General features: G+C 52.5%; 5 protein-coding genes across 5 annotated transcripts; 3 read left to right on the plus strand and 2 right to left on the minus strand.

Annotated features, from left to right (window-relative positions):
* Window positions 1-5335: 5335 nt before the first annotated feature.
* LAJ45_06948 (uncharacterized protein) lies at window positions 5336-6959 on the plus strand (the record flags this gene model as incomplete). The annotated part of the gene is made up of 8 exons (XM_046116508.1): window positions 5336-5727; window positions 5786-5886; window positions 5967-6028; window positions 6089-6140; window positions 6217-6241; window positions 6292-6342; window positions 6843-6846; window positions 6933-6959. 8 exons carry the CDS (start codon window positions 5336-5338, stop codon window positions 6957-6959), a joined length of 714 nt encoding a protein of 237 aa, XP_045970277.1.
* A 709-nt stretch (window positions 6960-7668) lies between these two features.
* LAJ45_06949 (uncharacterized protein) lies at window positions 7669-8481 on the plus strand (the record flags this gene model as incomplete). The annotated part of the gene is made up of 1 exon (XM_046116509.1): window positions 7669-8481. The coding sequence occupies one exon, from the start codon at window positions 7669-7671 to the stop codon at window positions 8479-8481; it is 813 nt and encodes a 270-aa protein (XP_045970278.1).
* Window positions 8482-9261: 780 nt separating this feature from the next.
* LAJ45_06950 (uncharacterized protein) lies at window positions 9262-12069 on the minus strand (the record flags this gene model as incomplete). The annotated part of the gene is made up of 4 exons (XM_046116510.1): window positions 9262-9645; window positions 10002-11580; window positions 11710-11905; window positions 12018-12069. The coding sequence occupies 4 exons, from the start codon at window positions 12067-12069 to the stop codon at window positions 9262-9264; spliced, it is 2211 nt and encodes a 736-aa protein (XP_045970279.1).
* Window positions 12070-12662: 593 nt separating this feature from the next.
* On the plus strand, window positions 12663-15380 carry LAJ45_06951 (uncharacterized protein; the record flags this gene model as incomplete). Its single annotated transcript, XM_046116511.1, has 1 exon — window positions 12663-15380. One exon carries the CDS (start codon window positions 12663-12665, stop codon window positions 15378-15380), a length of 2718 nt encoding a protein of 905 aa, XP_045970280.1.
* Window positions 15381-16993: 1613 nt separating this feature from the next.
* LAJ45_06952 (uncharacterized protein) lies at window positions 16994-19909 on the minus strand (the record flags this gene model as incomplete). Its single annotated transcript, XM_046116512.1, has 6 exons — window positions 16994-17063; window positions 17691-18061; window positions 18109-18660; window positions 18775-19172; window positions 19283-19765; window positions 19825-19909. 6 exons carry the CDS (start codon window positions 19907-19909, stop codon window positions 16994-16996), a joined length of 1959 nt encoding a protein of 652 aa, XP_045970281.1.
* Window positions 19910-21972: the final 2063 nt, after the last annotated feature.

The raw sequence follows: 21972 nt of genomic DNA on the forward strand, positions 1-21972 counted from the left end.
CCTTTTTCGCATCCAAGAGGGCAGGGATCGATGGCTGCATGTAGTCATGCAAAACCCAACACGAGGTTCATTCTGTTTCCTCATGTCACGAACGCCCCCGCTGAGCGTTTAAGCATCGGCCTCTAGACAATCTGAAGCTGACGGCAGCGAAAGTAGAACACAATTGCGCGAGGGCTCACCCACACGGCCGGCTCCATGGAATCACTTGGAACAGCGGAGTTTCCCGGGCGGCAGTTTCGAGGCTGTTAACATGTCCTTATCACTCAATTGCTAGCGCACCGAGACATTGTTTACCGTGAGCTACAAAGGGTTTATTTTAACATTTTTCATCCTGTGACTTTGGAATGCGCGGGCGTGCTGTAACCCAGGTTTTAAGGCGGATCATACGAGAATATTTGTACCAGCTGCAGAAGAACACACTACATGAGTACGAGCACCTACATGTATGTGCCGTTCAGTTCCAATTATAATCAATGAGTCGGTGCTTAATTGATTAGTCTTCAAGGGTTAGGACTTTTGTTAAACACTAACTAGTGGACCCTATTTGTGATACCTAGTAATACTAATATCAAGACTTTTAAATTCTTGAATCCTTCTCTCAATTTTGGACATTATATTTTGAAAAGAGTATCAAACAACAGAGAGATTGGAAAGACTCACTGTGCAAATAGAATAAGGCTCATGGCTCTTATGAGTTGCGGCAGTTATAAGTAAGGCTACTCAAGAAGAGTATTTCAAATTAAACCCTGGCTTAAATCTTTACCGATATCCGATACCTATTTCCTGAAAACCCCAGTATTGGTTGAATGCCAATCAGCTACGAAACTACCAAAAGTTGGTGAGAGGAGGCAGTCGAGTGACAACTCATGATCGTCCATGCTGCTCCATACCAACGCCGGTTTTTACCCCGACCCGCTGTTTACGCCTGATCCGCCTGCTAACTTAAGGTATGTCCCACAAAGATCACAAGATAATAAGAGAAGATCTGAATTCGGTATTCAGAACAGCAAAGATTACCCTCGCGCACCTGGAAAATATGTGAGCGATCGTAAAAACAATCAACAAAGAAATGGCTCCAAACTTTGATGACGTGAGGTAGCAGTCGTGGTTTTTTTTGGGCTGAGGCCGCTTAGACTCTTACCGTTAATTCTCGCCAAATCCACTATCTCCGCATAGGTAAATGGTATGTCCGGACCAAAGAAAAGAAGGCTCGGCATGCGAATGTGCAGAAACCCTACTGATGCTGCCATTTCTTTGGTCTGGACATACCATTTACCTATGCGGAGATAGTGGATTTGGCGAGAATTAACGGTATATCAGGAAGTAAAATCTCGAAAGAGTAAAGAATCTGGCATGTTGTCATTAGCTCTTTACGCCCACCAGCTAACAGACTGGTATAATATACTCTAGTACCGAAGAAGGCAATACTGAATAGATCTAGAGACGTTTGTGGAACTCGAGGAAAGTGTTTTGGGTATAGTGGTTGACGATACGAAAATTTTAGCCAGGCAAGAATAATTAGAGCTTGATACAGCCCATATCTGCCAGCATGAAGGTCAAAAAAAGCAAGAAATCGCTGCCAAGTAGCTTCTTTCAGACACCTGTTTCCAAACAGGACCGCCGGTGTCACTTACAAGGGACGCCACTGTTTCACACAAGTCACATATCAATTCCTCGGCTGATAGTGATTTATTTGGTTTCCTCAGAGACCCTAGATCATAGAAGTCGCATTCACAGGCTTCAATGTGAGTAGACTTAGAACAGAGACGTCGATGTTCAAATAAGGTAAACGTTCTCAAGCATGGAAATCAGATAACTTAGAAAAAAGAATGCGTAGTTTAAGAAAACTTCATGAACCTAGGAGAGTTACCGAAGGGCGGGGGATTTTGTGGTATCCTTAGTATTAACAGACTGCTTCCCATTTCTGAGCTCCCGACATAAAGCGCTGACTACGATACATGTATATTGGCCGGTACACGCTGGTATGCCGCCGTGCCGCAGTTGCGAAAATCGACACAGTAAGAGGTTAAAAACCCACAGCGAATTCCCTGAAGATCTTTTCTTCATACACCACTAATTAAGCCGCAAGGGTCGTCAGTCGTTTCCATGTCAAAATGCTAAAATGGTTGCCTCGATCGAGGGTTTTGCATTAATTCCGACACAGAATAAAGGAATTTTGCCATCTAATCTGCAGAGATTTGACAGGGTCAAGTACCACTTTCGCAGCTTTCCCTATTTCTCTAGCGGAGTGCACCCAGTATTTTCTTCATAGAGTAATAAACGGACTATCAGGTGTACTACTACTTTCTGCCGAGCATGGCCAGTTAATACGATGTGAGACATAGTAAGCACGATTGCCCGTACGTTGGAAGCATCCTACTACCTAGGTAGAAGTAACTCAAGTTAGCCGACCAGGAAGATTTATAGGTTTGGTAGCTGGAACTACTCGCGGTCGAAGAATAGAATGGTTGAAAATTTATGAAAGTAGTGTTACGCCCTGAACGGCACAAATGTAAATTGCCTTATTATGTATCGCAGGCATGCATTGATTAACGCATGATTGGGTAGGAATTTTGTTTAGGGGGTGTCTTATAATCCTTTCCATCTGGCCCCAAAGAAATTCGTTGGGTTGACGCTGGTTGTGGTTTCAAAACGAAATCCCGGATCTTATTGGCAGAAAACCTATCCCCAGCCCTTGAAACAACATATATCATCAATCAAAGAGATCGAACTCTTATAGACATATGCGCCGGAGGTTCGGACTCCCCTCATATGTGCGTGGTGGATTAGTGCGTGTTCGAAAATAAATCTGCTCTTATCTCGAGATAAGGTGCGCACTGGCCATTCAACAATTGTTCGACTTTGGGCAGACGTCTAAGATTATTGGGGATAGTGTAATTATAACGTTCATGGTGTTATGGTCTACTGGCCACAGTAGCTGTAAAAAGTTTAGTATACATCTCAATTTCTTCGAGACTATGACTAGATCGACTACCAGGATGAATGGCTGGAATTCTGTTTCCTACTCAATGAAATGTTATACCTTGAAGCCAAGAACCACACTAGTGTCGGTAGAAGCATAACAATCTAAGGTTTCCGAACTCACATCGATCATTATACGATTTCCCTGACTTATTTCCATACCCAAACCCCTGATAATTTGGAACAATATTCAATGATTTACATGACTAGTTATCGACTTTCACCTGTTGAAGAGTTGCTTTGTGAAGGGCACAACCCAGCACTCTGCACATAGTAGGATCCAGCTTACAGCTTGTCAACAGTCATCAGTACAAGGCTGATATACACACAAGGGCCTTAGATCTGTTGAATCGTTCTAAACCGTTGGGAAGGCGATGCTTTAATCATTTGAAGTGCAAGCTTAAGTGTGTGACTGTGATTGGTTATCATGGCGTAAGTTTCTAGCAGGTGCCCCTAGCTCTTCGGAGGCAGGAATAATCTGAATTTACGATTAATTGGGTCAGCCAGAAGCACAAGAGCATGTATATAGGTGTATATATAATATATTCCTCGCATACCTCTATCACGATTCTAGGAAAATAAACTAACCTTGGGACTCATGTGTTCAATCCGATACCATTGATTCTCATTCCCACTGAATATCTCAGCTAGCCGGTCCGATTACTCTTCGAGCTCACTTTTAAATTTATACCCTCCATACATATACTTTCTGGTTCGAAACTCGATCCCCTACTAGAAGAGCAGCGAAGAGAGGGAACGCAAAGATGGCACAGACTCAGAATCCCCCCACTCTCTCTACGCCAACTGGAAGATATATCCGTAGGTTATATTCAAGTCTAGGTGTTATTATCTGATGTATACACTTATACTGAATGGATTACTAGTCATTACAAAGATATCCGCTAGGAACTTGAGGTCATTACAGACCGGCGAAAGGGGGATGATGTGTGCGTTCCTCAGACAAAAGCCAGAAGAGGAAGGAGTTGTAGTATTTTCGAGAACGCAATCACAGCTGCCACAAATGGGGCCTAAGTAAGTCCCAAACAGACTTCCCGACTCGCAGGTCGAGGAGTATAGCTTACATATTTTGAGAAACTTAGCTTATAGAGGCAGTACGTACGGAAAGAGGAGATGGTTTTGTTGAAATTTGCTATAAGCATATATACTCGTATACGTGTTTATGGGGCGGCGCTACATACATTATACACATGACGTAACTACATGTATGGTAGTCAGGGCTGAATCGCTCCCGTGCAAATAGAACATTTTTTCCATTGGGTTCGAGCTTAACCACAAGTAGTCGAACTCCCTACATATAATTTTATCAAACCATGGCAGCACATGACGTTATTTGTAGGTTGCAATACCGAGTATTGATTTTCTTTACCCCACAACTGATGATGGCCCGCAATCCCCAGTAATGGATATATTGTAGTGGACAACTAATTAAAGACATTTAAATGAAGGACTGTTTGACTATTCATCTTGAGGGAGGATTGGGTTCTTGCCCGGAACTCAATTGCGCAATTTGCGGAGCTGGATTAATGTAATCGTGTTTGACCAATTGCGTAGGCGGTTCAAAATCGACCACCACCGAATTGCTTACCATCATATACTTAATTTATACTATATTTGAATTAAATAAGTCTTTTGTACGATTAAGTAAATTTGCGCGATTGTCTTATTCCAGTCGTCGATAGGATTCAACCCGAAATCACCGTTCTACTATGTAGGTGAGGTAGGGCCTGTTGACGCATTCGGGAAAGCGTCTGAGTTTATCCAGACTACATGTAGCCGGTGCATGCATCATCGACCTACATGTACTTTATTGTCAAAAATATAAAGTTTTTCTCTCTAGGGACGTTGACATACAGCTAGGTAGGAAGCAAAAACTGCAGCGATTGATATGATACTGAGTCCTTGCCCTGAACGAAGTGAAGGGCCCTGTAAGGTAGGGACAGAGTCTGGGGGTGTCGTGCCGAGTGACATACAGCTACACCTCGCTATAAGAAACCTCGCTATAAGAAACCTCGCTATAAGAAACCTCGCTATAAGAAAACTTTGCTGTAAAAAAGAGCGCATAGGGTACACGCTCACAGTTCTACACTAAAATCTTACTTGCTATAAGAAATATTGGTGGAGATTTTGCTATAAGAAACAAAATCCGCTGCCACCTTGGCGTTTCTTATATCGAGGTGTGAAGCAAAACAGCCAAGCACAGTTTTCTCTTCTCTTATTGGTCAATTGCAAAGGCCTCTGCCCGTTGTGTCGCACATGCACCCCGCCTTCCTAGCCTTCATCAAACTAGGAGCTCGGCCAACACGATATCATCCAGAAACGCGGGCGATAAACTATGGCCGACGGTTTAGGTCTCGCAGCTAGCATCATCGCGGTGCTTCAAATCACAACATCGGTTGCATCTTTGAGTTACCAATACTTGAATAGCGCAATACGAGCGCCCGACAGTCTTCGCGAACTTACGCTAGAGTTTCAAACACTCATAGAAATCCTCTCGCGTTTGAAAATATGCGCACAAGACCCACAAGCAGTAACTTTACGGACAGTAAAAAACTCTTTGCATGTGTGTCATAAGGAGATGTTGGGACTACAAGAAAAGTTGAAACCTAGAAAAAGCTTTCTCGGCCGGCTACGATGGCCCTTGGACGAGAAAGATATTCAGGGATATCTAGGACGAATAGAAAGATTTAAGAGTTCTTTTTCACTTGCCCTAGAGATAGAACAGTTGTGAGTAAAGCCCTGTGTGCAATAAATTTGAAATGATTTAATTCGGCTGTGGATGTAGGGCTTGCACAAACCTAGTTGCGGACAGCGTTCAAAAGATGGAAATCGAGATCGAAAATATATCAAATAGTCAGAATTGTCAGACAGAAAGAGAAAAAGACGGTAAGATCAACTCCAATCGAAAGAATTCAAAGATATCCCAGCGCTAATATGGGACATGGGAATCCCTTGTGATCTGTCAGAAGCCCGACGGGATGCTCTGAATTGGCTATTTCCAGCGCCGTGCGACAAAAGGCATATAGAAGTCAGCAGTCAAAGAAAAAAGAATACGGGTCAGTGGATATTTAAAACACAAGAAGTTCAGGATTGGATTAAAGGAAATTCGAGTTGCCGACTTCTGTGGGGCAATGGTATCCGTGCGTACCCAGCTTATAGATCGATTCAATCGTAGTACAGTGTAGCAAGACTGATGTACATTACATGTATCTCTAGCGGGTGCCGGTAAAACATTCCTGAGGTATACCCATTTATAATTGTCGTATATAAAATTGCTCTAATGTTTGGCAGCTCGTTGATGATTGATCATATCGAAGCGATCAATGCAAACTACGGCGTTGGGTATATTTATTTTAATTTTCAGGAGCAAGGACAACAAACACCAATCGATACCTTTTCAAGCTTGGTGAAGCAACTAGCATTCAAAGCCAAAGTCCTACCTAAAGCAATTGAGAAAGCACACAATGACAACAAAAGGCTTATGCTTGATAAATTGTACGAAATTCTCTTAGAGGTTACGAGGTCATTCGCACAAACCTTTATCATTGTAGACGCCTTGGATGAATGCGATCAGGTGCTTCAGCGAGAAAGATTATTACCAATGTTTCATCGTCTAGGAAAGGCTGGTATAAATCTGTTTTTGACAAGTCGTGAACACCCAGAGGATATTCAAGAGTCATTTGCAAACATCACAAAGCTGAGGCTTTGGGCTAAGGATGAAGATATCTCAAGCTATATCGAACAAAGAATAGCAGATAACCCTCGAGCCGAGCGTCTCATAAATCGAGGTAATTCGGATTTGAAGGAAAAGATAGTTTCAGCCCTCCAAGACTGTGCCAAAGGAATGTAAGTTAACCTGAGATCCTTGCACGTGGGGCATCATGTCACCAATGAGTATAAATCAGGAGCTTAAGCAAATTTATTGTGCGTAGGTTTCTTCTCGTTCATTTTCATATTGAGTGTCTCTGCCAGCAGACAAACTTGAAACAGGTCCTCACGGAGCTTGAGAGGATCAAAAACTCGTCGAACGAAAATTACCCCATGGACCCCACCTACCGCAGAGCTATGGAAAATATCCGCATGCAGCAAAAGAGCGGCGTTAGACTCGCATTCAGAATCATTTCATGGCTTATAAAAGCTCAAAGAGTACTTACAGTTCGCGAACTACAACTTGCGGTATCAGTGGAGGAGGAGAATATCATTTTTGACGAAGATAGTCTACCAGACCGCAAGACCCTACTGGACGTCTGTGCCAGCTTAGTTAGTATTGATGAAACAAGTGATTGTGTTAGATTTGTGCATTACACAGCTCAGGAGTTTCTCACCAGAAACCAACTAGTCCCCGATGACGCGGATTTGCAAATGGCTATAGCTTGCACGACATTCCTTTCCTACGATATATTTGCTAAACCTTGGGCCAACAAAGCAGCCTTGTCTCGCTCTTATCCACTGCTGAGATATGCGGCCAAAGAACTACGATACCACCTTAAACAATGTGACGAGCCTCTAACAGAAGCGGTCATCAGTCGATTTATTCCGCGCAAAAGAAACATTGCTTTATGTCTTTATATCATCTCCAGGAGCGACGATGACACTGACTGGGAAAGCCTCATTCGTGGCTTCACTGAACTTGAGTTTGCAGCTTTTCTCGGACATTCCTCTGTTGTCATGCGTTTGTTGAGACAAAAGAAAGATACCAACTCACATTACCCGAAATTAAATTTAAACCAGTCATGTTGCTTTGGAATTTCCAGGAGTTATGGCGACTTCCGCTCTGCGGCACACAGAGGCAGTCAAGCGATAGTCAAACTACTTCTTGAAAACGGCGCCGACCCCAACTCTCATCGGGATGGAAGAACATTGCTGTACATGGCAGCAGATGACGAAGCCATAGCCAAGCTACTTCTTGAAAACGGTGCCGACCCCAACTTTCATCATGCGGATAGGAAGACAATCCTGTGCAAAGCAGTAGGTAAAGGCAATGAAGCCGTAGTCAAGCTACTTCTTGAAAACGGCGCCGACGTCAACGTTCACAGCCCGCACGGCCTGAACGGAGACACAGCACTGAGTAAAGCAGTACGCGAAGACGAAGAAGCGATAGTCAAGCTACTTCTCGAAAACGGCGCCGGCGCCAACACTCAAGATGCGAACGGAGACACAGTTCTATACGTGGCAATGGATAACGGTAATGAAGCCATAGTCAAGCTTCTTCTTGGGAGCGGCGCCGATCCCAACGCTGAGAACAAATCGGGAAGCACGATCTTGCACCTGGCAATAGGCAAGAGCAATGAAGCCATGGTCAAGCTACTTCTTGAGTATGGTGCCGATGCCAGAGCTCAGGGTAGATCCAGAATGTCGCCCTCAACTGTGCAGAGCTTAATGGCCATAAAGAGATTATCGAGCTACTTAGGGGGTTCCATCAAAACTGAGATTCAGCATCCAAAATCCAAAGAAAACGACGGTGCAGCCAGCATAAAGTAATATAATCCCCGCCATATTTCTTGGGACTTTTCTTTTTCCTCGCAGACCGTCATCTCTCTGCATCGCACGTACACACAGAGGACGAGGCAATAGGGCTTATGGGTAGATTTTGGGCGGTGGTAGTAGTAGTCGTGGTAATGGGCTACTCGGGGGTTCTGGCCCGGGGGGGGGGGGGGGTAGGATTGATCCTGGCGATATGTTCCGGAAGATGCTCGAGTGCGATCCCATGATTCTACTTTTTTTTCTTTTCTTTTCATTTCATTTTATTTCTTGTTCTTTTTCATTTTTCTTCTTTTTCTTTTTCCTTCTCTCCATTTTTACTCTTCGGGTGGTGGAGATTGTTTTTTTTAGAGTGGAGGAGAGCGCAAGGGCGGTTTTGGATATATACGGTTGATGGATGCCATTCCAGTTGGCCTTGAGGGGTGGGATTTCTTGGGTGCGATATGTTGGACTGCTATACACTTTTGAATTTGGGAATTACTTTCGAGCTTGGGTCGTGTTGAGGGAGGAAGGGAGTTATGGCCCGATGTCCTTATGTTTTTTCTTTTTTTCTTTCATGGAACAAGGCGGTGTCGGAAGAGGGTGTTTACAGTTTACACAGCTTTCTAGATGCAACCTTTTATTCATTGTACTTTTTTTTCTTTCCAGCGCCCATCGCCTGATATTTTCCGCCCTACCTAAGCAAAGACAGAAAAAGAAGAAAGCGTAGCGCAACCATCCATCCATCCACCTAACCACACCCACCCCGCAATTCCACCTTTTCCTCTCCCCTCTCTCCCCCTACCCAACAACAACCTCCTCCCTCTCCTCCACCACCTCCTCCACAATCTCCTCCACCACGCGATCCTCCTCGACAACAACCGTCTCCTCCACGCCGCGCTGCACACGCACCTCCGCCACGACGCGCTCGCGCCACGCGCGCCACTCGTTGAGCATGCGCATGCGCGCCTCGACAACCTCCTTGTTGGCCGCCTCGGACTCGAACAGGTCCTCCTCGTCGAAGGCCTTGGAGTACTCGCGCAGGTTCTTGCGGATCGCCTTTTGCGCGCTGGGGGTGAGGAGGGTCGGCGGGCGGGGGCGCCACAGGAGTTGCTTGAACTTGTCGATGTGTTCTTCGCGCAGGAGGGCGCCGCGGAAGTCCCAGAGGTGGTAGCCGTTCTCCATCTGTGGGTGGGGGGAGGGGTGTTAGTGTGTGGTTGGGGGTTATTGGTAGGGGATTTGGGGGGGGGGGGGGTTGGTTAGGGTTGTGGGCTGTGGGTTGTGGCTTTGGTGGGTTGTAATTAGAGGGTGAGTGTAAGGGGATGAATGATGGGTATAAAGTTAAATGAATGATAGTTTATGAAGGAATTGAGTAATATGTAGTTTGCGCAAGGAAACGAGTGATATTATGTGAGTGGCAGCCGTGTATGAGCACATGAGTGATAGCCCATGAAGCACAAACCATAGCAAAGAGCAACTCAAAGAACAACCACAAACGAAAAACCAAAAAAAAAAAAAAACCAAAAAAAAACACAACATACCGGAGTCTTCCACATACTCGTACTAGTCGCCACATACCTCCCCGTCGGATCCCACTCCACATCCGTCACGCCATAATGCTCTCCGGTCCCCATAAGCATCAAATTCGCCGCCACCTCCTTCCCCGCCTTCCCCCCCTCCAGCTTCATCTTCTCGCCCTCGAAATCACAGTCCCAGAACTCGAGCTCAAACGACATCTGGCTGTGCACCGTGGCAACCAACACGAACCGCCCCTTGGGACACCAGTAGATTGCATTCGAGTTCTTCCGCTCCACCGTCTTGACCAGCGTAAACTCCCCCACCGCGCCCGCACCCCCTCCCTTGAGCTTCTCGGGCGCATAAAAGTGCACCGCCATCTTTGGCGCTGCCGCGGCCCCCGGAACGGCGTCGTCGGCGGTGATAAACACGAAGCGATCGCCGTTGGCCGGCTCCCAGGCGAAATTGACGATGCTGGCTTTGAGCTCGATGATCTCGACGGGGATGTTTTTCTCGCGCAGCCGAAAGAACTCGAGGGAGGTGAAGGTGCTCTTTTTGGTCTTTGTGTGGCGGTCGACCTTGACGCAGAGGTATTTTCCGGACGACTGCCAGTGCAGCTTGCAGTCGGAGACGTTGACGAGGTTGCGCGTGCGGATGACGGTCTTGGAGGGGAGGGACATGAGCGTGACGCGCGCGGTCTGGTTGTTCATTTCGGGCGTCCAGAAGGCGAGGATTTGGGTGGTGGGGTCTTTGGCGTCCTTTGTGGTGGTGGGGGCGGCGGCGGCCTGCGGGGACCATTCAAAGTCGACGACGCCGTCGATCTTGATTGCCTTTTTGCCCAGGAGCACCATGGAGGGGGTCTCGAATACCTGGATCGCCTGGCCTGGCACAACCCTGGCGACATAGCGGTCGTCGGCGCTCCACTTGAACACCGGCCACGACACCTTCTTCCTCACAACCTCAATCAAATCCTCCTCCGGATTCTCCAATATCGCCGCAAAACTCCGCAACAGCCCGCCCGTCTTGATATCCCACACAATAAAGCTCTTCCCCTCCTCGTCCGGGCCAAGCGGGAACCCCGCCGGCAGCGTCTCGGGGAGACTAATCGGCTTGTTACTCCACGTCACCAAATACCGCTCACACGGCGAGAAGTCCACCAGGTTCACCGCCGGGTGCGCGAACCGCATCACGCGCTTCCACGTCGGCCCGCCCCACAGCTGCACGCCCTGCTCGTGCACGCTCGTCAGGAACGTGCCCTGCGGCGACCACTGCACGAAGCTCTCTGTCCAGCCGAGACGGTCGACGTCGGCGTCAGGCGTGTCCTTCTTGCGGTTCCAGAACACGCCGACGCTGTCGCCGCGGTACATGGCGAACTGGTCGCGCGCGGAGGGGTCGGAGAGCCAGGAGCGCAGGTGCTCGCTCTCGCTGAAGGGCTCGATGGACGGGGGCGTGTAGGTGTCGGAGATGCGGCCGGCGCGGCCAAAGTGGTCGATGTCGGTGAGCTTGTTGATGGACATGGTGTGCTTTTTGTCGAGCGCGATGCCGTGCAGGGTTTTGATGGCGAGGAGGGCTTGTTCGGGGGTTTCGTACTCGACGAAGGCGTAGCTGCGGTGCGTTAGCGTTGTCTCATCATGTAGATGCGATAGCATCACGCATCGTAGCATCGTGAACACGCAACAGCACCGCAACACCAAAACCACACCCCCCCCCCCAGATAAGAATCACAACACTCACCCCTCCGTCATCCCACTCTCCTCATTGACCGGCATAAACACAGCATCGGGCTTCGTGCGCCCGGCCTCGCCGAGCTTCTTGCACAGGAACTTTATGAGGCGCGGCTTGTTCTCCTCCGAGACGACGGGGCAGCCGTCGACGACGACGAACGTGTCGAGGCCCTCGTCGAGGCGCACTTCGTGTTGTTGTCGCAGGTCTGTTTGGGGGTGTTATGTTAGCGGGGTGGATGTGGGGGGGGGGGGGGGAGATTGTGGTGGGGGATGGATGGTGGGGGATGGATGGTGGGGGAGATGGAGGAGAGACAGAACCGGAGAAATCAATATCCTCATCATCATCATTCGCGTTGCTGTGGGGCGGCATTGTAGCTTGGTGGATTTTTATTTATTTATGTTTTTCTATATCTGGTATAGTTAGTGTTGGTGGTGGGACGCTGTCGATGTGAGGATTTTTTTTCTGGTTGGTGGGGGTGGGGTGTGGGGAACGCAAAGCAGTCCGGTTGTGGTGGGCAGGTTACCCTGTCTAATGTTGTGGGCGATGGCTGGATGTGTGGGTGAGACAGGGGTGGGACATAGCATGACCGGGTGTGTAGAAGCTTCCCCCATCTTTGGCGATCGGCAGAGACCTGCAGTACTAATTGCAATAGTAATAATATAACCGGCACTCGAGAATCTATTAACCACGGTACTGCAGATATCACTAGCCGTTACCCTGCCCTCATCCCACGCCCTGTCAGTCAACCACCCCTGTCAGTCAACCACCCCTGTCAGTCAACCAACCCCACCGTGGGGTCAAACCTTCCTTCCTTCTCCTCCTTCTCTTCCCTTCCTTCCTCCCCTTCCCTCCCTTCTCTTCCCTCCCTCCCTCCCCTTCCCTTCCTTCCTTCCTCCCCTTCCCTTCCAACCAACCAACCAACCAACCACACAACACAACACTCCCCCGAAACCCCCCCCCAAATGACCGACCCCGACCTCACCGCCAAAGAATGGGCACTAATATCCGGCACCGCCCTTCCTCCCCCCTCACCCCCGACACCACTCTCCCTCGTCTCCGCCGGCGACTTCAACGCACTCTTCACCCTCCCCGAAACACAGTCCCTCCTCACCGCCGGCGACACCGAATACCTACACCGCACACTCGACTACCCCGGCTACCTACAGCAATGCCTCTCTGCGCGCCCCGACACCCCCCCGCACACCCTCCTCGCGATCGGCATCGCCGCCCTCTGGTCCTTCATCCAAGCCAACGTCACCGGGCCGCCTCTCCCATTCACCCCCGCGGCACTCCTCCTCCCCCCCAACACCACCACCGACGCAGCCTTCGCAACACGGCTAGAAAAGGCCACAGTCACAGCACTCACCGTCGACGGCGAGACCGCCTACCACCTCATGCCGCACGCACTCCTCCTCTCACTCTCAAAGACGCTGCTCAACGCCCCAGCGGCAACTCACGGCGTAGCGACGGCACCGTGGTGGCGGCTGCGCGTCAACTTCTGGCACCAGCGCGTGCTGTCTGAGGCGACGGCGGGGCTGCACGACGTCATCTACGAGGACGCGAAGGCTGTTGCCGTCTTGGCCGAGGCGCAGAGCGGCGCCGTGCAGGCGAGGTTCTTGGTGGAGCGGGCGCTGGTCGATACGTATTTCGGGCACGACACAAAGGCGCTGCGGGGGCTGGAGGAGGCCGCGGAGCGGACGGGGATGGTGTATGCGCTCACGGGGGTGATGGGGAAGAGGACAAAGTTTCAGCAGACGGATACGAGCCAGCTTGTGGTGCTGGCGAGGAGTAAGGAGGAGGAGGAGGAGGGCAGCGGTGAGGAGGACAAGAAGGCGGAAGAGAGTGCGCCAAAGGCGTTGAAGCTGGACGATGATACCTTGTTGGAGGCTATTGCGTTCACGCCAAAGAGTACGGCGGTGGTGGAGGATGCGCAGGGACTGCCAAAGGAGCTGCAGGAGCTGGATCCAAACGACCAGCCAAAGCTGCAGCCCCTCGATGCGGCCATCCTGCTACTCGTTGCAGAGACAATCAAGAACACCAACCCCGCCGAGGGACTGACACGAGAAGAGATGATGCCCTACGCCGAGCGGGTGCTCAAGCACTCCACCAACTGGGAGGTCTACACACTCGGCCTCCTCGTGCGCTCCAAAATGGAGGGCTACCGCTCCCGCACCGTCGAGCGCGGCCTCCTCCAGCTGCAGGCCGTCGTCGACCAAGTCATCGCCGACACCACACAATCCACCGACTCCACCACCACCACAAACACAACCACCACCTTCCTCCCGCGCGCAAAAGAAGACGAGGCCGCGCCCGTCCGCGACCGCCTCCTCTACATCCACCAGCTCACAGTCCCCACCCGCTGGGACCTCGAAGCCGAGCTCGCCTCCCGCTGGATCTCCATGGGCGGCCTCCGCACCGCCCTCGAGATCTACGAGCGCCTGCAAATGTGGCCCGAAGTAGCACTCTGCTGGGCCGCCACCGAGAAGGAGGAGAAGGCGCGAAAGGTCATCCACGCACAACTCTTCCACCCAGACACCACCACCGACGAGATCTCCCCCCCCCCCGCGAACGCCCCGCGGCTGTGGTGCATCCTCGGCGACATCGACAACAACCCGAGTCACTACGAGCGCGCGTGGGAAATCTCGGGCGGCAGATACGCCCGCGCGAAGCGCTCCCTGGCGCGTCACTACTTCTCGGCAAAGGAGTATCGAAAGTCCGCCGACGCGTATGCGGCGTCGCTGCACGCGAACCCGCTCAACCATGCGTCGTGGTTCGCGCTGGGGTGCTGCCACCTCGAGATGGAGGACTGGGACGCTGCCGTCGAGGCCTTCACGCGCACCGTCTCCATCGACGAGACCGACGCCGAGGCATGGTCAAACCTTGCCAGCGCGCTCCTACACCGCACCACGCAGCTCCCCGCACAGCCGGAATGGCACGCTGGTGACGGCGACGACGACAACGAGGCGCAGAGGCAGGACCAGGCCGACTTTGAGCTCGTCCAGAAGGAGAATAATAAGCGCAATGCGCTCGCGGCGCTGAAGCGCGCGAGCACGAGTAAGTACGACAGCTGGCGCATCTGGGAGAACCTGCTCATCATCGCCGCCTCTGTTGTTCCGCCGTCGTGGACGGACGTGGTGGTGGCCATGCGCAGGATCATTGATCTGCGGAAAGACAGCGCCGGCGAGAGCTGCGTGGACGTGGACGTGCTCGAGATGCTAGTGCGCCACGTCGTGACATCAGAGCAAGACGCCAGCAAGCCGGGGCTGGCAAAGATGGTGGTGGAGCTTGTGGAGAAGGAGGTCACGCCGTTGATTACGCACCAGGAGCGGCTGTGGCGCATCGTGGGCAAGGTGGCGCTGTGGAGGGGGCGGCCGAGGGATGCGTTGGAGGCCGAGGAGAAGGCGTGGAGGGCGGTGCAGGCGCGGCCGGGGGTGACGGATTCGACGGAGGGGGCGTGGGATGGGTTGGTGGATGCGACGGTGGAGTTGGTGGGCGCGTATGAGAGCTTGGGGGGGATGGAGAGGACGGAGGGGCTGGGCGCGGGGGAGCCGGTGGCGAGGGATTGGAGGTTTAAGGCGAGGAGTGCGGTGAGGGGGGTGATGGGGAGGGGGAAGGAGTCGTGGGAGGATAGTAGGGGGTGGGAGAGACTCAAGGAGGCGTTGGAGGGGCTGAAAAACTAGGGGTTTTGTTGTAGATAGATCTTTTCTTTATCGTCGTTCCCTTTGTTGTGTGCTTTGGTCTTGTCGGTTTAAATAGGGTAGAATAAAAGTTCTTTTTTTTCTGGTTGTAAACTCTTCCGCTAGCTATATGTTATGGATTCCTGTCCAGAATTATAAACTGCCAAGCTTAAGTATATTCCGTAGTCCAGGTCTTTAGCCTGTCCTGTTGGTATTAAATATTTGGTAGCGAAGACGGGGGCGGTGGGGTGAGATAGGAAGGGGTAATGGGGGATCGGTCCTGTACATTAGCTAGAAGTCCCCCCATCTCTTTCCTTAGCGTTCCATCAATAAATTATAAAGAAATTTAGATCTAGTAGATATACGAACGAGTCGAAAAGGCAGTGTAGAGCGAGAGAGTTAAATGAGTTGATCCGTCTATCGACATGGAGCCCAGTCAGCTATATAGCCACGTATTGGACAGTTGAGTGTTGACACGGCAGTGGCATGTGTCGAGATACATGTAGCAATGATAAGTTTCGACAGAGACAGGTTAATTCGGACAGCTCACCTGCATCTACGGCCAACAATGGGATGCCAAGCCCCGAGTGACATACCATGACCCTACCCGTCCCCGGGGGGGGGGGGTATGCAACCCGTTCGATCGTGGAAACGCTCATGAAAAAAACCGCCAGGAAATAAAGTTCCCACAACCGTTTATTTGGTGTAGATACAACGGCTAAAAGGAACAAAGAAAATATAATAAACGGCAGAAAGAAAAAAGAAAAAAAAAGTTGTAGATGTGGTTCTGGCCTGGCGGCGTGTCCAAGTCAAGTACACCTATATATATACATGGCTGCTTATACTGGGCCGCTTTTCAACCCTGGGTTTCTAGATGTTATTTGGGCGGTTGCCATATAGATCTATCCATTCCCTGGTACCATCCGGCCCCGCCCTGTACATGTGTCGAAGCAAGCACCATACCAAGCGTCAGACCACATAACCACACGGCCCAGTCTAAGCCGAAGATACACAGATTGGCCGACGACATGTATGTTAAAACACGTTCCTCAAAGGCTACGTGGCTGATCTAAGCGGTGAAGCATACGTACGTATTAGCCTCGATGTCTATATGTTAAGCTGCGACTACGCGATTCAACCATCTTGATCTCGGCCATCATTCATTCCGCGGCTGTTTTTGTTTTTGTTTTTGTTTTGGGTCTCGTCAGCGGGACGTATGTACGGACTGTTCTCATCAGGGGAGCTACAGGCCTGGGAGGGTGTTGTTACATGCACCTTGGGGGGGATTGTGTTGCGTTGCTTACATGTACTTTATAGTCTGGCCCAGCTGCAGGTATGCATGTCACATCACAACCCATCACTCGGCCCTTACGTCACGTGCACGGCTGGCCGTGGAAAAAGAACCAGAGCAAAAAGTACACCACGATCAATCCACAACTACACACCCAACGAGATACAGATATCGATAAATCCAAGAGTACGTTTTGGTATAAGCTAGGCTAGATAGATAACCAGTACTAAACTACACATGTAGAAATCCCAAAAGAGACAAGACAAAAAAAAAAGAAAAAAAGAAAGATATAATGCACAAATTAACCATACTCCACACTGTACCACTAAAACCCCGTCCTCCTCTTCTTCCTCCCCGCCGGCTGCCGCCCCCCATGCCGTCCCCTCTCAACCTGACTCATCACCCCCATCCCCGTCCCCACCTGACTACTCGCTATCCCAACCCCCACACCCCCCCCCTGCGTCGCCGCCCCCACAGCCACCACCGCCGGCGGCTGCGACCCCCCCGCCCCCAAACTCCAACTCTCCACCTCCCCCCTCAACCTCCCCACCTCCCCCTCCCCCCCCTCCCTCCTCCTCCTCCTCCTCCTCCGCGCCCTCGCCGCCTCCCCCTCCTCATCAGCCACATACTCCACCGCCGCAGGATCCTCGCCCACAACCCACCGCCCCAGCACGCCCGCCAGGTTCTCTGGCAGCGTGACCCGCGTGGCTACATTGGCGTACGTGCGGATGCCGAGGATGTGCTCTGCATCTGCGTCCGCGTCTTGTGGTTGTGGCTGTGGTTGTAGGTTGACGCCGAGTGTGGCGAGGAAGAGGTCTGTTGCCAGCGCGCGCGAGAGACGTTCGCGCCGGAGGCGCGCGCGCGGGGGCGTGTGTGCGGGGAGGGGGGTGACGAAGGAGTGCAGGATGTGGGTGTAGGTTTGTTCGATGCTGATGCTGGGGGGTGTTGACTCTGTGGTGGCGAGGAAGTCGTCTGCGGCGGCAGGGGAGGGGGGGGAGGGGAGGAGGCAGCGGAGCTGGTACGGCGCGAGGTCGGGGTCCGCTGTGAGGAGGGTGTGTATGGATGTTTGGAGTGCAGCCAGATCGTCATAGAGCATAGCGGGGCGGTGCAGGTTGAGCAGCGTGATGATCCCGAGGTCGCCGCGCGTAAGACGGTTCGTCAGTGCCGTCTTGAGGCGCGATGTGGTGGCGGCGATGGAGTGCTCTGGATCGTCTTCTGAGGCGGTGCGCAGTGTTGGGTCCGTGCGTGGGAAGGCGTGTTTGTAGAGCGCGCGGAAGTTGACTCTGTTTTCTTCGGCGGGCGCGGAGGAGTGGGGGGGGTCGTCGATGTCGATGTCGGAGTCGGAGGAGTCGGGCTCGGCGGTGGTGGCGGGGATGGTGTGTGCGCTCTTGACCTGGCGGGTATGGCGGTTGCGGGGGGGCGCAGTGTGGTGGAGAGGACCTTGTTGCTGTAGACGCGCTGGATGAGCTCTAGTTCGGGGCCTGTGCTGAAGGCGGTGAAGAAGCGGAGGTGCTCGTCGGCGAGGAGGGCCTCGCCCGCCTCGTCTGTGGCGCCGCGCTGCTTAAGTGGGCATTGGCGCACCGCGAGGCCGAGCTGTACGGGGACCGATGCGTCGCGGGGGGCGAGGGCGGGCACGGTGGTGGGGCGGCCGAGGGTGGTGGGGAAGTCCTCGGCGGTGTTGGGGTCGAAGCGGAAGGAGGTGATGAGGCTGTTGAGGCGCGAGTAGAGCAGGGCGGTGGTGGTGGTGCGGTTGATGGTGAGGAGGCTCATGGCGAGGGAGATGTCGTTCTGGTGGCGGTAGTGCGGGAGGGTCATGATGGGCTTTGCGGAGTGGCGCAGGTCGAGCCAGGAGAGGGTGGCGGAGGTGAGGAGGAAGACGTCGTGGGTTTGGGTGGAGGCGGTTTCGGGGCCGCGGTGGAGGTCGAGGAGGTGGCCCTGGGCGATGCCTTGGTAGACGGGGAGGGCGATGTCTGCGCGGGTGGAGGGGACGTTCTGGAGTGGATATATGTGATTAGTGTCGTAGATATAGAAATAATGAATATATTCCCCTCATCTCGAGATAGCTGTGCGGAGGCACAGATAGCTGTGCAGAGACAGCTCACTCACCCTGATATCAAACAGCCCCGCCCTCCTCCGATCACACGCAAGCACAGTATTCACATCCCCGCCCCACAGCAATCTCCCCCACCCCGTCCCTCCCTCCGCGCCACCCACAAACCCCCGCCCCGTCTCCGCCACCTTCACATCCGACCTGACACGCCAATCCCTCGCCTGCGCGCCCTCGAGATCATACACGCGCCACCTCCCGCCCTCGTCAATGATGCCAAACTGCTTCTCGTACCACGGGTTAAACGCGACATGTGCATGCGCCCTCTTCCCCGTTCCGCCCGCCACACTCGCCAGCGGCACCGCCGCAAGCCGCGTCGCCCGCCCAGGCAATGGCGCCTCCAGCCGCCGCTGGCGGAATAGCATTGTGCTGCTTGCCGTGCGCACGGCCATGTTTGCTAATCACCACACCACACACACATGAGCACAGCACAGAAACAGCTTTTATTGATACCATACAACAACAGCAACGACAGCAACAGAAAAACCCAACGACGACAGCACTCACATTTCAACTCCCCCTCCTTCCCCGCCGTACAAACCTGCCTCACCCTCCCCGCACACTCCGCCACCCTCTCCACCCCCTCCACGCCACACACTCCCACCCCCATCCCCTTGACCCCCTCCACCCCGCGCCACCCCTCCACAACACTCCCCATCCCCACCTCGCTCCCCACCACCCCCATCGCCACCACCGCAGTCGCCACATACCGCCCCGCCCGCCCCTCCTCGTGCGCGCCCCCAAACGCCAGCAGCGCCCCGATAGTGGGATCCAGGATCTCGGCGTGTGTCGTGACGACCTGGCTCTCGGCCAGCAGACCGTCAATGTGGCCCACGGCCGCGCCCGTCTCGGGCGCGTCTTGCGCGAGGCACCGGTACCACCAGTCGCGGTCGAGGTACTTGATCCCCGGGCGGGTGGTGTTGGTGGGGTGGTAGGTGCGCGGGAGGAGAGTGGTGGGCGGGGTGAGGGCGTGGAGGGTGTGGTCTTGGTCTGGCGCGCGTGGTTAGTTGGCTGTAGAGGGAGAGGATTTGGGGGGGGGGGGGGGGTACCAGCTGTGGGTTCGCGGTATTGGTGCAGCCATTTGCGCAGCGTGGGGGAGTAGATTGGCGGCCGGTTTGGGTCGGTGGTGAGCATTGAGGTTTGTAGGTGTGTGTGTGTGTGTTCTGTGTCGCGGAGTGGCGACCCGGGTATGGAGGTTTTAACTTTTTGACGTGAACTGACGTAGATCCCTAACCCTGGCTGGCTAGGGTCCAGTCCAGCGCCAAGGATCTGCAAAATACATCGCAGATCTATGCAGAAGAGAGATGATAGGTTGGTTTGTTTAGCGACTGATGCACGACGACATTGAAACCCCCAGGGTTCCAGTCTTTGCTTGTTGCTAATTGGTGAGGGTGGTGGTGGGTTTGGGTGCAGAAACCAAAAATAAAAAAACAGCCCTTCGAGTATATATTATCCCCGAGTATCACGGCTTTTTAGGCCCCAAGCTGGGGATTAATCAGGGCCCCCCGGAAGAGGTGGCCCTTGGGCTTCAAGGCTTGATTGTATTGTAATATCGGACCTGCAGTGGTTGCGATACCACAACATAGCACCCCCCAGTTAGTATAGTCGGCGAGTGATATCCTGTGATGCGACCGCCTCGCAATATCAGCAGAACATATGCATACTACGTAGCAAAGACGTCAAGTCTCCGGGTTCCGTGACTCTCAATCTTGGTCACCCCGTGGCCATGATGCTAGAAAACAGCCTACAATTCCAAGTGACCCGGGGCTTTGCGTCTTTGCTTTCCAGGCTGATTGATGATGATTGAGTCATGCCATCCACATCTGATCGAGGTCTGAATCGATGATGAGGAGAAGAGTGCTCCACTACGCAGCTAGCCCCCCCCCCCCCTCCCGCCGTCGCTCGATGGATGTGCCACATATCACGCCGCTGGCAGAATTCATAGCGCCCCCATGAAAGAGCTCGTCACAAGCATCATGCACGCGCGCGCCAACCACTCGGTTGAGCTAGTCCCCTTGAGCGGGCTTCATGTAACGACAACTAACTACAAACCCCATCGTTCTAAACACATACAACCCCAGATGTGGTTCTACCGTTGCCTACATGTATGCGCGCATGAAGATACATGTATCCACCTACATAGCCATGCCATGTTACTTACAAGTACGTATGTACATGTAGTTATAGCCTCACAACCCCTACCAGCACAGCAGGCTGGCTGGTCGCCGCGCATACCCGCTAATGGCTATAGGATCTTTGAATATACATGTACCCTATTCCGCCATCTGATAGTAATGGTGTCCAGCATCACCGGTGGTGGTTCGAGTCCCTACAAGGCTGGAGGGCTGTGTAGCTGCGACTAGGTAAAAAGGGGGTGAAAGCAAGGTGTTTTTTTTTTTTTTTGGTTGTTATACTAGGGAGTGTGTCGGGGTTGTTGTTCGCGTTTCGCATTTCTCTTTTTCTTCTCCCCGTGATCGCCGCGCGCGCGCCACAAGCAGCCGCAAGGTTGAAGCGGAGGCACACCAAGCAAGACTTCCCCCCTACCCCCCCAAACCGCACCATCCACCCCCCAAAACTACATCCCCCCGCCCCCATCCACATACGTGGTCACCACCAGCCCACCCCCGCCACCCTAAAATCGTGCGCACCACACCCCCTGCACCCGGTGCGCACAACCACCCGCTCCCAGTACAGCCACGTACGAGCACCCCCTCAACCCCCGATCCCCATCCCGCATGCCAGTGTTCTCGAAACAACAGCTTCCGCCGCGCAACAGCCGGACATCTCATACTGTGGTAGCAGCTGAGATTGAAATTAGGGTCATGGGATATCACTCGCCATGATTAGCTGAGATGTCAATGATCGATCTGCAGGTTTTTCTTGTCGGCCGGCACGCATAGTCCAGTGTAAGAGCTAGCCATAGGTGTCTAGTGAGGGTGGCTAAAGACAATTTTGATTACCGCCATTCTCATAAAATTAGGCCCAGCTGATCAGCGTCGTAATGCATAGTGTGAATATTCCACTCCATTCCCGCTCTAAGTATGTAATTCTCATAGCTTCACTAGACAATCCTGCAGAAAGTTTAAACTCAGGTGAATACCTGAGCTGGTATATACCTAACGAAGTAATCGTGCTTAGCTTTGCAAGATTTGCACCATGCATTACGACGCTCAGCCGGGCATAAGCTTTATGAAAAC

This window comes from Morchella importuna (genome assembly GCF_003444635.1).
Source record: "Morchella importuna strain M04M26 chromosome Unknown Morimp01GS021, whole genome shotgun sequence".
NCBI classification, from domain to species: domain Eukaryota; kingdom Fungi; phylum Ascomycota; class Pezizomycetes; order Pezizales; family Morchellaceae; genus Morchella; species Morchella importuna.